This window comes from Callorhinus ursinus, unplaced genomic scaffold, assembly GCF_003265705.2.
Source record: "Callorhinus ursinus isolate GAN/ISIS: 27379988/994484 unplaced genomic scaffold, GSC_fseal_2.0 scaffold77, whole genome shotgun sequence".
Taxonomy (NCBI): domain Eukaryota; kingdom Metazoa; phylum Chordata; class Mammalia; order Carnivora; family Otariidae; genus Callorhinus; species Callorhinus ursinus.
This window is the reverse complement of record NW_027397139.1, coordinates 3,772,854-3,787,176: the sequence shown is the minus strand read 5'-3', so window position 1 is coordinate 3,787,176 and position 14,323 is coordinate 3,772,854. Positions and strand designations below refer to the sequence as shown.

Below are 14,323 nucleotides of genomic sequence, written 5' to 3'. Positions count from 1 at the left end.
CCCCGCACTCACCCCTCCCCCCGCGCACCAGCCCCGTACCCGCGTCATCGCCGGCTCCCTGCGCCCCTCCATCGTCACTCGGCCCCTGCACACGTCATCCTCACCTGGTCCCCCTGCCCCAGGCCTCCGCCGGACCCCTCGCACCCGTAGCCTCGCCCCGCACCCGCACACCCACGTTCCCACAGGCCTCGCTTGCCCTCCCCCGCCGTCCCAGCACACCCGTCCTTGCCCCGGCCCCGCGCGCCTGCGCCCTCGCCCCGCGTCCGCCCTAATCGCCTCGCGCACCTCGCCCTTCCCTGCCCCGCCTTCGTCCCTGCCCCGCGCCCCAGCCGCACACGCGGGCCGACCCCCCACGCCCCGCGCCCCGCCCCCGCGCACCTGCGTCAGCAGCATGAACGCATTGTCGGCCCGGAGGTTCTTCTTCAGGAATTCCACGCAGTGGGCCTCGAGCGCGGGCACCGCGTACTTCTTGGCTGTGTACAGCGTGGTCATGACCGTCTCGGGTCCGATCTGAACCTCATCCGAGTAGAGAAACCTAAGACAGGACGCTAGGACCGTCAGACCCGGCTGGCAGACATCACTCCAGCCCCTGCCCCCCCAGCCCCGCCCCAGGAGCCTTCCAGAACCAGCGTCTGCTGCCCTATGACCTGGCAAAGACCCTTATCCACCAAGGCCAGCCAGAGCCCATCCCGCCCACACTCCACCACCGAAACACGCGTCTATGCGGCGGGCCCCTTCCTTCCTGGTGGGACGGCCCCGTGCCAGGGCACCAACGCGGAAGGCCCCCCGACTCCCCTGGAGGCAGCTGCGTGGGATCTGCCGTGGGACGGCCGTCCACGTGGCTGCAAGGCTCAGCGAGCTCGGGGCGCGTCGCAGGACCAGGAAGGCCAGCCTGAACCAGGCACCATGACCACCACCATCCCCGCACTCGGATCGTGGAGGTACGGTCCATTTTACAGAACAAGGCGGTGGAGAGATGAGAACCCTGGGCCGAAGCCGGCGGGATGCAGCACGGAGAGCAAGAGCAAGGCCCAGAAGGCTGTGCCCGAGTCCGGGGTCTCCCGAGAATGTGCTGGAAGCCCCCACACGGCCTCCCACATCAGCAGCTGTAATCCTGTGGGGTCAGGGAGACCCCGGACCCGGGGTCAGCAGCGCAGTGGGCGCACCTGTGACGGGGTCGGCCGCTTAACACACCAGCGAGGAGGACGGCGTCAGCCCTGGGGGCAGCAGCTCAGCGCGAGTGATGGGAACCGGGAGCCAGGGGGCGGAACCCAGCACCCACCTGAGTTCAATCTAAGCCAGGGTTTTGGCAAACTGCAACCGGTCACCTGTTTGTTTTCTCATGAACATCTTTTATTTATTTTTTTAAAGTTACAATAAACTATACACAACAAGGGGGCGCCTGGCTGGTTCAGTCGGAAGAGCATGCAACTCTTGATCTCAGGGTTGGGAGTTCAAGCCCTACATCGGGGCTAGAAATTACTTAAATAACACTTTAAAAAATACATGCACAGCATAAATAATACCACTGTAAGCATTTTTAGGCATACGCCTCAGTGTCATGCGACCACCCCCACCCTCCGTTTCCAGAACTTTCCATCTCCCTAAACTGAGACTCTGTCCCCGTGAAGCACAGACTCCCACCCCCTGCCCCAGCCCCCGCTGCCACCCTCTCCGTTCCGTCTGTGTGGACGGGACTCCTCTGGGGACCTCCTGGGAGTGGGGTCTGGCTCCTCTCACTGAGCCCGGTGTCCTCGGGGTCTGTCCATGTTAACAGTCTAGCGTGTAGATGGACACGTGGTGTTTATCCTGCACCCACAGGTGGACACTTGAGTTGTGTCTGTCCCGTGAGGCTCGTGCTGCTGTGAACACGGGTGCGCAGGGACCTGTTTGAGTCCCTGCTCTCAGTTCTCACAGAGACATCCAGCAGCGGAATTGCTGGGTCACACGGTGACTCCACGTTTAAACCTCTTGAGGGACCTCACTCCTGTCTCGCAGAGCTGGCCACGTCTCCCAACCCCACTGGCCCCGCACGGGGGTCCCAAGAGCCCCCCCTCCTCACTGATTCTGGTTATCTTCTTTTGTTTTTTCTGTGTTTTTCGTAATAGTTGCCCAGGTGGGTATGAAGTGATAGCTCATCATGGTTTTGTCACCTGTTCTTGTACTTGAAGTTTTAGTGGCACCCAGCCTCCCCTCCCCGCTCGTTTACAAATAGTCTGGCTGCTTTTACAATACCAGCCGCAGGGTGAGTGGTGGGGACGGAGCCCATCCGCCGCTGGTTTTAGCAATCTGAGAAGTTACACGATGACAAATCCCTGAGATTGTTCCCCAAAGTGCTACCTGTCCTCGGGAAGACGCCGGGAGTGGCGCACAGGACCAAGCGTCCAAGCGTATCAGACGGCGCCAAGCATTAAGGGGCGTCCGCCGACGGGACCAACGGGAACAAAGCCCCGCCTGCCAGTGAGCTGCGGACGGCGGGGGAGGGGAGCACCCACGCGGCCTCGGACACGGCAGGGGGCGGCTCCTCCCGTCCTTCACGCTCGTTTGTTTCCTTTCCTTCCTTCCTTCCTCTCTCTCTCCCCCTGTGCCATCTTTATAATCAAAGAGAAAAAATAAACTCTGCATTTAAAAAGAAATGTCAACTGCTTGGAACAGTCTGTAAAGTTCCCCACCCTGATTTACCCCCGGTGTTTCTGGAAGCGAGAGGCCGGTGCTCAGCGGAGGGGCAGAGCCCCGCCAGCCCACAGCCTCGCTTGCCCCCTGCTCGGAGGGCGCAGCCCCCGCCCTGGGTGCCCACCGCTCTGATGCTAACGCGCTTGAGGGAATTTTGAGGCTCAAGAAGAAAACACTAGAGCTGGTACTGAACATTCTCACATTATCTTACTTCTTCCACAACCCGTTGACCACGACGGGTGAGAACGGGGAGTTGCACGCGCGGCCCCGGGGACGGACCCCGAGCCCACGACGCTCAGGGAGGGAACCAGACACGGAAGGCCACACGGGGTGTGCGTCCGCGTGGGTGACACGTCCAGAACGCGCTCATCCGCGGACGGGAAGGGGGCTCGCGGGGGCCGGGGCTGGGGAGTGGGGTGACGGGGTGTGGAATCAGTCGCCAACGCTGTGGACACATTACAAACCCCTGAAGTGTGTGCTGCCAATGGGTGGACTGTCCCGTCTGAAAATTACGTCTGTTAAAAACATACAAAAATGAAAACGGGGTGGGGGCCTCCGGGAAAGATCTAGAAGTCTTACTTGAGGAGCGCCAGGAAGGCGGCCGGCTCCACGTCGGGCAGCTCGATCTCGGTGGATGTGGTGGCCATCCCCCCGTTGAACATGGCGTCGAAGACGGCACTGCCCACGGCCAGCACGAACCTGGCGTCAGAGAAGAGCCCGGTTACCCTCCATGCGGCCCCGCCTGTTCCCGGCACCCCAGTCTGGGGGCTGTCGGGGCCCCATGTGTCCCCACAGGAGGTGCTGGGGGAGCGGCTCCGGCCGGTGCCCCAGCAGATGCTGGCCCAGAATATCCTAGTGGCAGATGCTTCCAGGAGGGAGGCTATGCAACCGGCCCAGCAACAGCAGGTCCCCCGTGTCCCCCCACGCACACACCCCCGTGCTCAGACTGTGGGTGTCTCCCCAAACACACACTCCCGTGCTCAGACTGTGGGTGTCACCCCCACACACACCCCCCATGCTCAGACTGTGGGTGTCTCCCCAAACACACACCCCCGTGCTCAGGCTGTGGGTGTCACCCCCACACACACCCCCCGCTCAGGCGGCTGGGGCCGCCCCCCCCCACGCACACACCCCTGTGCTCAGGCTGTGGGTGTGCCCCCCAAACACACACCCCCATGCTCAGGCTGTGGGTGTCCCCCCACACACACACACCCATGCTCAGGCTGTGGGTGTCCCCCCCATGCACACACCCCCCGTGCTCAGACTGTGGGTGTCCCCCCCACACACACACACCCCCACCCGTGCTCGGGCTGTGGGCACTAGGGTCCTGGCCGTCCTGGAGGGAGGCAGGTGCAGGTCCAGTGCATGGACAGCCTGACTGTGGGGCAGGAAGCACATAAGCCTGTGATGGGAGTGAGAGTCAGGGAAGGCTTGGCAGGGACATTGGAGCGGGGCTGAGGCCACAGGGAAGGGCATCAGGGCCCGGGGAATGGTAGGAGCACAGGGGAGCGTTAGGAGGTGGCAGCCGTGAGGCCGAAGGGTTCATCCAGAGTGGTATGACCATGCGGGACCCACCTGCCCGTGACTTCTCGGCGCAAGGACAGGAAGGCCCAGTGGGGCGAGGACAAGAAGTGAGGTGCCCCCCCCCAGCCTTCCTCCGAGCCAGCGGCAACCCCCCCGCCGGAGCACTCCATGGGGGCCGCCTGCTCCGTGCTCTGTGCTGTCCACCCGCAGTCTCCAGGGCTCACCCCGCAGCCCGTCTGCCGCAGAGCACCCATCCCCGGGTCCGCGAGGCCCTGCGTCACACCCCCTCCTGGGGTCCCCATCGTGACACACGCGGGGCTCAGAGCGGCCCCCACATTCTCCTTCCCAGCCTGCCCACGGCTCCCAGCAAACCCCAGGCTGGGAAGCCCCCAAATGTTAACGGGGAGAAGGACCTCCTTCCCCAGCTCCCACCTTCCCCGCCATCCAGGGGCGCGCCTCCCAGGCCCTCGTTCGGACCGCCGTGGGCACGGGGCTTGAGCATGTCTGGGGACCAGACCCGAGACAGGGGACCAGATGGGAATCCAAGTGGGGAGGACAGCCTCCCCCAGAAGTCATGTCCACCCGGAAAGCCGGAATGGGACCTCACTTGGAAATGGTGTTCGTAGACGTGACTGGTTCACGTGAGGTCATATGGGAGCAGGGTGGCCCTAGTCCCACGCTGGTGTCCTCATGAGGGGACTTTGAGCACAGACACAGGGAGAAGCCACGTGGCGACAGATACAGACATGGGAGGGACGCGGCCACGAGCCCGGGGATGCCTGGAGCCCCAGGAGCTGGGAGAGGCAGGAAGGACCGTCCCCGGAGCCTCCATGACACGTCGGCCTTGGACGTCTGGCCCCAGGACGGGGACAGGAAACGCCTCTGGGGCCCTGCCCCAAGCGCGGCCAGCCTCACCCGCATCCTCGGCGGCCCCAGGCCCCTCACTGCACCCCCACACGCGCTCCTTAGATAAAGTGCCTTCCGGGTCCTCCTCTCCGGCTTGGGGGAAGCACCTCACTCTCTCGCCGGAACATGGGCTCCAGCGCCGCAGTAAGAGGCTGCCAGCCCCCACGCCCCCCGCAAGACTGCCGTGTCTGAGGGGCATCTGCACCCCCGGGCCCTCTGCTCACACCCCTCGCGCCTCCGGCCCCTCCCCGCCTGGCTGGCCACCCGGTCTTCTCCAAGCCCCGATCTGCCCCCCCCGGGGGACGCCGCCTCACCCCACGCAGAGGGCTGGGATGAGCCACGCGGACCACGCCGAGAGGCCACACGGATGCGGAGAGAGCAGGACCCGCGGCGAGGCCGGCGGGAGCGCGAGGTACGCGGCCGCCGTGGGAACCGTCCGGCAGCTCCTCTGCTGGCCCAGCCCGAGCGGCCGCGTGGCCCAGCAGCTCACGCCTGGTGCACGTGCGGGAGAGACGAGCGCACGCGTCCACACGGCCTGCACACCTGTGTTCACAGAGCGCGAGTCACAGCGGCCAGAAGGGGGACGCACGCGTGTCCGTGGATGAAGGATACACACGGCGCGGTCCGTCCCCACGCGGGAACACGCTCCAGCCTCCGGAAGGAAGGGACCCTGACGCCTGCCACGACTCGGAGGGACCCCCGAGGACACCAGGCTCAGCGAGAGGAGCCAGACCCGGAAGGACACATCCCGCAGGAGGACCCCACTGCCCGGAGGGGCCGCGGCCCCGCACTTCCTCTGTGTGGCTCCTGAGCGGAGAGTCGCGTGCTCTGGGCGGCGCCACGGAGCAGGCGTGTGGTGGACGGTGCGAGCCGGGGCCCCCTGCCGAGGGCACAGGGTGTCAAGTGTGGGAGGGGCGCGGATTCCGGGGTGCTGGCCTGGAGCAGAGGCATGGGGACCATCCTGCGGCTCCACGCATGGGCAGCCCGGCAGCGAGGGGACACCCAGCGCCCGGAGCTTGGGGTCTACATCCCACACCAACAAACGGGACCAGCTCCCTGGAGACGCGGCGGACCCCGGGGCCGGAGCGGGGAAAGGACAAGACGAGCTTGGAGTGTCTCGTGGGGCCAGCAAGTAAAGAAACGCTCCAAGCGCGACGGGGAAGCGTCAGGAGGATGCAGGATGGCCAAACCTGGGACGGCACAAGCCACAACATCGTACGCATACTGCACAACGTACGTACCCTCGGCCACAAAGACGGAGTTACCTAACTGCGTGAGCGGAGGAACGGAAAGGGACCGCACTTCCTCGCAGAATCCGGCGGACGGACGCAGACGCGGTCATGGACGCGGAAAAGCACCACCAGCAAACACCTGGGCCGCAGCCGTGCGCGGGGAGAACCCCCACCCCCAGCACGACGGCCTGGGGCGACAGGGAGAAGACACAGGGTGTGCGCAGAGCCTCGCGGTGTCCCCCGGGGAGAGCCACTTGGAGGGGACGGCGGTGGCAGGCCTCTGGCCACGATGCCCCAGGAAGGACGCAGGCCACTGCCTGACATCCAGCCACACCGCGGGGGGGGATGAGGAAGGCACAGCCCGCAGAGACGGCGTGAATCCCACCCGACGGGCGGCAGGATCCGGCCCTCACTGGAGATGCACATTTCCTGGGCTCAGGGAGCCGTGCGCCGGCAACGGGGAATAGTCATGGATGAGCACGCACCTGGCAACGGGCTCCCCAGATACGCAAGGCAGAAACTGAGCGTTGAGGGAGAGAGAGACAGCCGGACCACCAGAGCTGGAGCTTCTGGACTGTTCTCGAAGGCTGGCAGAGCGGCGCACAGACCGCGGCCCACCCGTCACCGCCGGCCTGACCGAACCCTCCACGCGCACACGGGACGGTCCCCAGGTGAACGCACGACCAGGGCTGACGTCAGCCACACCACACTCTCCAGAGGAATTAGCCATCCACAACCAGAGGAAATCTGAGAAATCCCCAAATGTCTGGAAACGAACACACTTCGAAGCAACCCGGGGGGGGAGGAACGCGCGGCAAAGGAGAAAGATCTCGGCTGGCCTGAAAATGGAAACACCACCCGCCACGAGGAAAGAGGCGCCGTTAGAAGCAAACGTGGCAAATCCACGAGGCAAAGCCTGGGGATCGGCCAGGCGAGCTCCCGCCTCAGGCGTCCAGACAGTGGGGAGCAAACCCACCGCAAGCAGAGAAGGAAGCCCACAAGGGGACAGCGGGACCTCGTGAGCCCGGGCGCAGGGGGGCACCCAGAACCCGCCGCCCACGGAAGAGACACAGGCCACAAAATCAGCAGCGAAGGCGAGACCGTCACTGCAGACCCTAAAGATGAAAGAATTTCAAGTTTCATGCCAACAAACTGGGACAGCTTAGATGAAGGGATGATGTCCTGCGAAGACGCAAACAGCTGGGTCGGACTCCCGGAGATCGGAACACACGCAAGCACAGAATGAGCCCCTGAAAACCTCTCCCCAAAGGGAAGCCCCCAGGCATTTCAGAAGGGATAGCGGCAGACTCTCCCAGAGATGGGGGGAGGGGGGAGCAGTGCAGCCGCGAGGCCAGTACGCGGGGCAGGCGGTGCGCATGCACCGCAGAGCAGGCTGGCGCTTGCTTTCTCTCTTTTTTTTAAAGATTTTATTTATTTGACAGAGCATGAGTGAGGGGCGCAGCAGAGCAAGAGGCAGGCTTCCCGCTGAGCAGGGAGCCCGATTCACGGCTCGGTCCCAGGACCCTGGGATCACCACCTGAGCCGAAGGCAGACGCCCAGCCGACTGAGCCAACCAGGCGCCCCAGGCTGGCGCTTTCTTAAACTGTCAAATGTCAGAGTTACCCCCAATTCCAAGGGTCCGCTCCCAGGTATTTGTCCAAGAGGAAAGGAACCGTGTGTCCACGCACAGACTCGTGCCCCAGCGCACACGGCAGCCTGGAAACCGCACACAGCCCGGATGCCCAGCGGCTGGTGAAAGGACACACCACGGTCCGTCCCTGCAGCTGAATTCAGTGACTGCGTGAGTAACTTTAGCAGTAGCCGTAACTGAGCTGGGACCCCCCTGGGCGGCGCAGTCGGTCAAGCGTCTGCCTTCGGCTCAGGTCGTGATCCCGGGGTCCTGGGATCGAGCCCCACATCGGGGTCCCTGCTCCGCGGGAAGCCTGCTTCTCCCTCTGCCCCTCACTCATACTCTCTTGCTCACACGCTCTCTCTCTCAAATAAATAAAATCTCAAAAAAAAAAAAAAAGTCTCAGTCTCGTGATTTCAGCTTCCTTCATGACCTCAGGGCCGTGAGATCGAGCCCCGCATCAGGCTCGGCTCTGCACCGAGCGAGGAGCCTGCTCGGGATTCTCCCTCTCCCTCTGCCCCTCCCCGCCACAAATAAATAAATAAAATTAAAATAAAAAAAGAAAGGTAACTGGGCTGTAGCTGACCCTTGAACAGTGCGGGTCGACACACCGGCGGATGTTTCTCAGTAAAGGCAGCATGGGACTCAAAACGCCCTTTCTCTTCCTTACGATTCTCTTGGTTCTAAGAACACAGTACACGGTAGATACCTAAAGCATCCCCGTCCGTGCACTGGAGAGGCTTGCGGTCCCCGGTAGGCTCTCGTTGGGTGAGGTCTCAGGGGTGGAGTTACATGTGGATTTTTGGCTGTGCAGGAGGCCGGCGCCCCTAACCCCCACATGGTTCAAGGGTTGAGTGTACTGATACACACAACAACGTGGATGAATCTCAAAAACTTTTTCTTTTATTTAAACATTTTATTAATTTGAGACAGAGAGCGAGGGAAAGAGAGAGGGAACACAAGCAGGGGGACGGGGAGAGGGAGAAGCAGGCTTCCCGCCGAGCAGGGAGCCCGACGCAGAACTCGATCCCGGGACCCCGAGATCACGACCAGAGCCGAAGGCAGACGCTTAACTGACCGAGCCCCCCGGGCACCCCTCAAAAACTTTTAAGAAGCCAGACTGAAGATGACATGCTGTATCACTCTAATTACATGAAATTTCTAAAAACAGCAGACTGGGAGAGACAGAAGGCAGGCCGGTGATGGCAGCGAGTGGGCGGGGGGACCTCAGGGGGCGGCGGCCACACGGCGGTGCACACTTTCCACATAGACAGTTGTCAGGACCCGGACCAGGCTCCGGGGAAAGGGCTTGGGAGCACCCCACACCCACACTCACGAAACCCTCTGAAAGCAGGGAATCGAGAGAAACTTGAGAGAAGCCGTCGGAAACCAGCATCCGTGGTCCCATTTGTCGATGAAAAACACAAAACACAAAGGCTCCTTGCTCTCACCTGTTAGGGAGCAATGTCCTGTGGTCAGAAGTGCAGTAAGAAGGCGCCTGGGTGGCTCAGTCGGTTGAGCATCTGCCTTCAGCTTAGATCATGATCTCAGGGTCCTGGGATCAAGCCCCACGTCCGGCTCCCTGCTCCGTGAGGAGTCTGCTTCTCCCTCTCCCTCTGCCTCTCCACCCCCCGCTCGTGCTTGCTCTCTCTCTCAAATAAATAAAATCTTTTTAAAAAATGAAAGACTCAACTCCTCAGTTGTGACAGCTATATTCAAATGCTCAGTAGCCACGTGTAGCTAGCGCTGGACGGCATAAATCGAGAACATTCCCATCATCACAGGAAAGTATCGGACAGTGCCAGACCACAGAATCCACTGAACAATTATTAACATGAACAAGGGCTTGGACAGAAATCGCTCAAATCAGATAGAAATAAATATGCAAAAAACATACAGCTTCCCAGCAAGAACCAGCTGGAAAAATATAACAAAGATTATTCACAACAGAGAAAAAAAAGTAAGTGAGCAAAATCAGCAATAAATGTGCAAAAGCCACATGTAGAAAACCACGAAACTGTCCTAGGAACCCAAAAACTGCCCGGAACAAATGCAGAGAGATCTTGCTCCCAGATACGCTCTGTACCCTAACCTTCGCTCTCCCCAGCCTGGTATCGCTGGGGGACCCGTCCCCCCAGTAAATTCCTTCAGCACTTGACAAACTGATTCTAGAGATCCAACGGAACCATGAGTCTGCCCAGGGGCCCGCAAACTGGCCAACCCCTTGTTTCTGCAAATAGTTTTATTGGGACATGGCCGTGTTCATTCACTGATGTGTTGTCTACACCCGTCCTGCTGGGCAGAATTAAGTACGGGGAACGGAGGCTGTTTACCTAAGTTGGCTGATGCCGGGCTGGAATGTCGGCCGTGGAGGGACAGAGATGCTTCCCGCCAGCACCATGTGTCTGTGACTGTTTGAGGGGGGCCCGAGGGACGGGTGGGCCATCGATGCCAAAAGGGTAAATGTGCGACCAGCTGAAGAAGTCTTGACAAAGAATAAAATTGGGAACAAGGGCCTCAGCAGTTCTCAAAACATACCGGAAAGCCAGAGTCATCAAAAAATGTTCTCGTAGCAGAACACGGATCGATGCCAGGAGAGACCCCAGAAAGACCGTTCCGCTTGCTGGCCTTCTCTGCTCCATTCTCCAAGACGGATGAGCTCGGGCGTCTGCGATACTGACTGCGGCAGCGCCCGAATCGCTCGCAAGGGCCGCCCTACCCTGAGCCCCGCAGCATCTCCGCAGAGCCCGCCAGCAAGGGAGAGCAGACATCTGACTCGGGCAGGTCGATGCCCTGCAGTTACTGAGCACCTACTGCATGCCAGGCCTTCTCCTGGGGCTCCGAAGGCAGCAGGGAAGGAGAGGAGCAAGGCCATGACCACCACCACGGGGGTGCCCGTCATTGGGAGCTTAGAGGGAAAAGCGTTCAGGGTGAAGGCCAGGCAGAGCCTCGGGACCAGGGGCCAGGGCCCGCTCCTCAGCCTGCACGGATGCCGGCCCTCCTGCCCCACAGCCCGGGTCAGCCTGCGCCCGGAGCCCATGCCCGCCGGGGGGCGGGGGGGAGGCAGGTGTTCGCACAAGTCCCCACTTTTTGGAGGCAGCCTCAACCGCAGTGGTGCCCATGTTCTGGCGCTAACCCCTCTCTCTGCCCTAGGACACCACCTGGGGCCCCACATGGCATCTGATCACCTCCTTCAGTGCCCATAGCGTGTGGCAACATCTCCACCTTTCCTTGTTTCTCGTGACCTTGACAGCCTCCTGGACGCCCAGCCAGGTGTCCCACAGCGTGTCCCCGATCTGGGCTTGTCAGCTGCTTTCCTGTGGAGTTTGGAGATCTCGGTTTCCCACGACTGCTCTAACAAGGCACCACACGCAGGGCGACTCCCGACAACAGGATTTCATCCTTTCCCAGTCCCGGAGGCCAGAAGCCCCAGACGGAGGTGCGGCAGGGCCCTCGGGAGGCTCCAGGGGAGGGTCCGACCTGCCTCCTCCAGCTCCGCAGGACCCCAGGGGTCCCCCGGCCTCTGGCCACAGCACTCCAGTGCCTGACTCCATGGTCATCAAGGGGCTTCTCCTCTGTCTCTCCTCCGTGTCTCTTAGGAGGACACTTGTCATTGGGTTTAGAGCCCACCAGATAATCCAGGATGATCTCATCTCGAGACCCTGAACTTAATCACATCTGCAAAGACCCTTTTTCCAAATAAGGTCCCACTCACAGGTACAAGGGCCTGGGATGAAGACACACCTTTTGGGGGGCCACCATTCAACCCACGACACTGGGGTTATGGGTTTGGGGAAGAACTACAGAGCCGGGGTGCCCTTCTGGTCCTGTCCCATCAGGGGTCCCTGACGGGCCGCTCAACATCACTCTGGAGTTGAACTTGACCCCTGGGCCCAAGTGGGGTGTGCCAGGTTTCCCCACGGTGGGGTTACCATCACTTCCTGGGGCCTGGGGCCTGGGCCCAGGCAGGGAGCACCCGCACACACCACCGGGGCTCTGGGGTACGGAGCCTCACCTCCCCCACGCTCCGCACTCGGATTCAGCCTCTAGACTTGCCTGCCTCACGCCCTAGGTGATGTCCGCACCTTTATTTAAGCTCACCCTGGACCACTGTGATAAGCACTCGGTTGGGTCACCAAGTCAATCCTCCCAGAAGTCCTGGGGTGGAGGCATCCGAGTGGTCAGTCCCAGTTCACAGGTGGGGAAACTAAGGCACAGAAAGCCCAGGGCCACTCGCTGGGCAGTGATCTACCTGATCACTGCAGGTAAAATTTCACCAATCTGTACGAAATCACAACCCAAAGGGAGAAAAGAAAGAAAAAGAACTAGAACCTTCTATCAGTAAAGGCCAAATGGTGGGGCATCAATACCAGGGTAAATGGGACAAGAAAAGTGCTTTCGGCCTGCCCCGGACCCTCTCTGGGCATCAAACACACACACCCAGGGAGTCCCTGGGGCCCCGACCGATGCCTGCAGGAACCAGCAAGGTGTGCCAGGGGGCCGGGCTCCCTGGGGACTTGGGACTCGTGTGGCCACTAGTGTGAGAAGCCACGGGTGCAGTGGGTGGGCCCGCCTGAAGGTGAATATGAACGTCAGCATGTCCAGAAGAACCGCACCCCAGACCACACTTTCAGGGTGGCTCCCCACAGCCATTCCTAAGCACTAACCGCCCCCATCCACACCCCTCCCCCCAGGCTGCCCCATTACCTCCCACCACTCTGTCCTTCCCTCCGATGCTGGAGCCAGGGTCCGGGGGGGCCCCCCGCCGCAGCCCCCACTCTCCCTCCCCTACCAAGCTGCCACCTCACCGCACCAGGGAGAGGAGCCCTGTTTCTATGGTCCTCCCCAAGCGCCTGCAGGCTCCATCCACAGCCAGGCCCCCCGTCAAAGCCGACTGTCCCTCTGGCCCACAGTGCCCCCCTTGCCCCTGCTGCGTGCCCAGCCCCTCTGGTCTCCAGGTCTCCCCTCCCCCTCGCCCTGCTCAGCACCTGCTCAGGGTACGGATCCCTGTCACCCCCTCCCAGGGCCCTGTATCTCCCTGCTGCTGTCAGAAAAGCTCACTAAATATCACGCCGGGCTGACCTTCCTACCAGAGCCCTTGCTCCCAGCCATTCTCCCGAGCCCAGCAGCGCCACACCCTTCCCCCCACTTCTCTGGGGGGCCCCATGCCCACCTTCCTCATCCCTTCTTCACCACTAACAGCCACACACAGTCGAGTACATGTCCTGAGGTTAGTGGTGCCCGGGGGACCCCCTCGCTCCCCTGAAGCAGAAACCCTGAGGTCCCCCTTCCCCCTCCCTGTGGGGTTTCCAGCGGCATCCACGTGGCCCCATCCCCAAAGGGCTTGGGTCAGGGGGGCAGGAGCCCATGCAGCCTCACCTTGCTCATTCCATGTGTTCCCTGAAGCTTGGTGGGGGCGGGGGAGGGGGAGCTGTAAAGGCCAGACTGGGCTGAGCAGTATTTAGGAGCACAGGTGGACATGAGGGAGGCCGAGGTGGGGGGCTGCTTCTGGGATCAGTCCCCCTACTCCAGGCTTGGGTGGGGGTGAGGCCCATGTGGCTGCACACACACAGGGGAGGGAGGAGCCACGGGAGGTCCTGGGGACCCAACCACAAGCCTGGAACCTTCTGTAGGCAGGAATCTAGATCCAGTCGTACATCAATAACCAAGAAAAAGCCAGAAAGAAACATCTCAAAGGCACAGGTTAAACAGAGGCCACATGTCAGAAAGGCAGGGAGGACCACTCACAGCAGGCTGCGGAACATTCCAGGTCAGTGGCAAGAAACCCCCAGCCCCCCTCCCCCAATGGAGCCCTCCCCGTGAGGCCCCCTCCCCCAGCTCCCTGGAGTGCATCGGGGAGCAGAGTCAGAGAGATGGGGAACGGACCGGGAGTCTGACATCAGTCCCACCCTGCCCCGGGGGCTGAGGGCTGCATCCTGGAGACTGGCGGGGGGGCCGGACCGGGGCCAACAATGCCCCCTTTTTCAAAGAGAAGGCCTGGAGGCCAGGGCGGACATGGGGCTGGGGTGTCACAGAACTGGGATCGCTGAGGGGGTTATGTGGTTTAGGAGTCTGGGCTTCTGGGTTCAAGGGGCAGGGGTCTGGTGGGGGCCTGGAGGTCACCACCGGGGAAGGATGGGGCACTTGGTGCAGGAGGTCCCGGGGGCAGGGTGGTGGGGGGGGGCTGTGCCCGGAGATCCTGGGCAGGGTGGCCCGAGTCTGCTGGGGGACGGAGAGGAGGGGGTCCCAAGGCCAGGGTATGGCGAGCATCAGAGGGCTGAGGGGTGGATGGCGGCCCAGCAGGGCCACAGGACGGCGGCAAAGTGGGTGCCAGGGGTCCCGAGGGGTGGCGGGTTCC

The 14,323-nt window shown here is 61.9% G+C and overlaps 1 protein-coding gene and 1 long non-coding RNA gene across 2 annotated transcripts in view; both read right to left on the bottom strand.

The window, feature by feature from the left end:
- BTBD2 (BTB domain containing 2) overlaps positions 1-3,391 on the bottom strand; it is an 8,136-nt gene extending 4,745 nt beyond the window's left edge. Inside the window, exons 1-2 of the mRNA XM_025861247.2 lie at positions 3,253-3,391; positions 379-535 (exon numbers count right to left, since the gene is read on the bottom strand). Coding sequence (XP_025717032.1) covers positions 379-535; positions 3,253-3,335 — 240 coding nt within the window. The 5' untranslated portion in view covers positions 3,336-3,391. The remainder of the gene's footprint in view (positions 1-378; positions 536-3,252) is intronic.
- Positions 3,392-8,846: 5,455 nt separating this feature from the next.
- Positions 8,847-14,306, bottom strand: LOC112815368 (uncharacterized). Its single transcript, XR_012376632.1, has 2 exons — positions 10,299-14,306; positions 8,847-9,416 (listed from the first exon to the last, which is right to left on the bottom strand). It is a non-coding gene; the product is annotated as an uncharacterized lncRNA (long non-coding RNA).
- Positions 14,307-14,323: the final 17 nt, after the last annotated feature.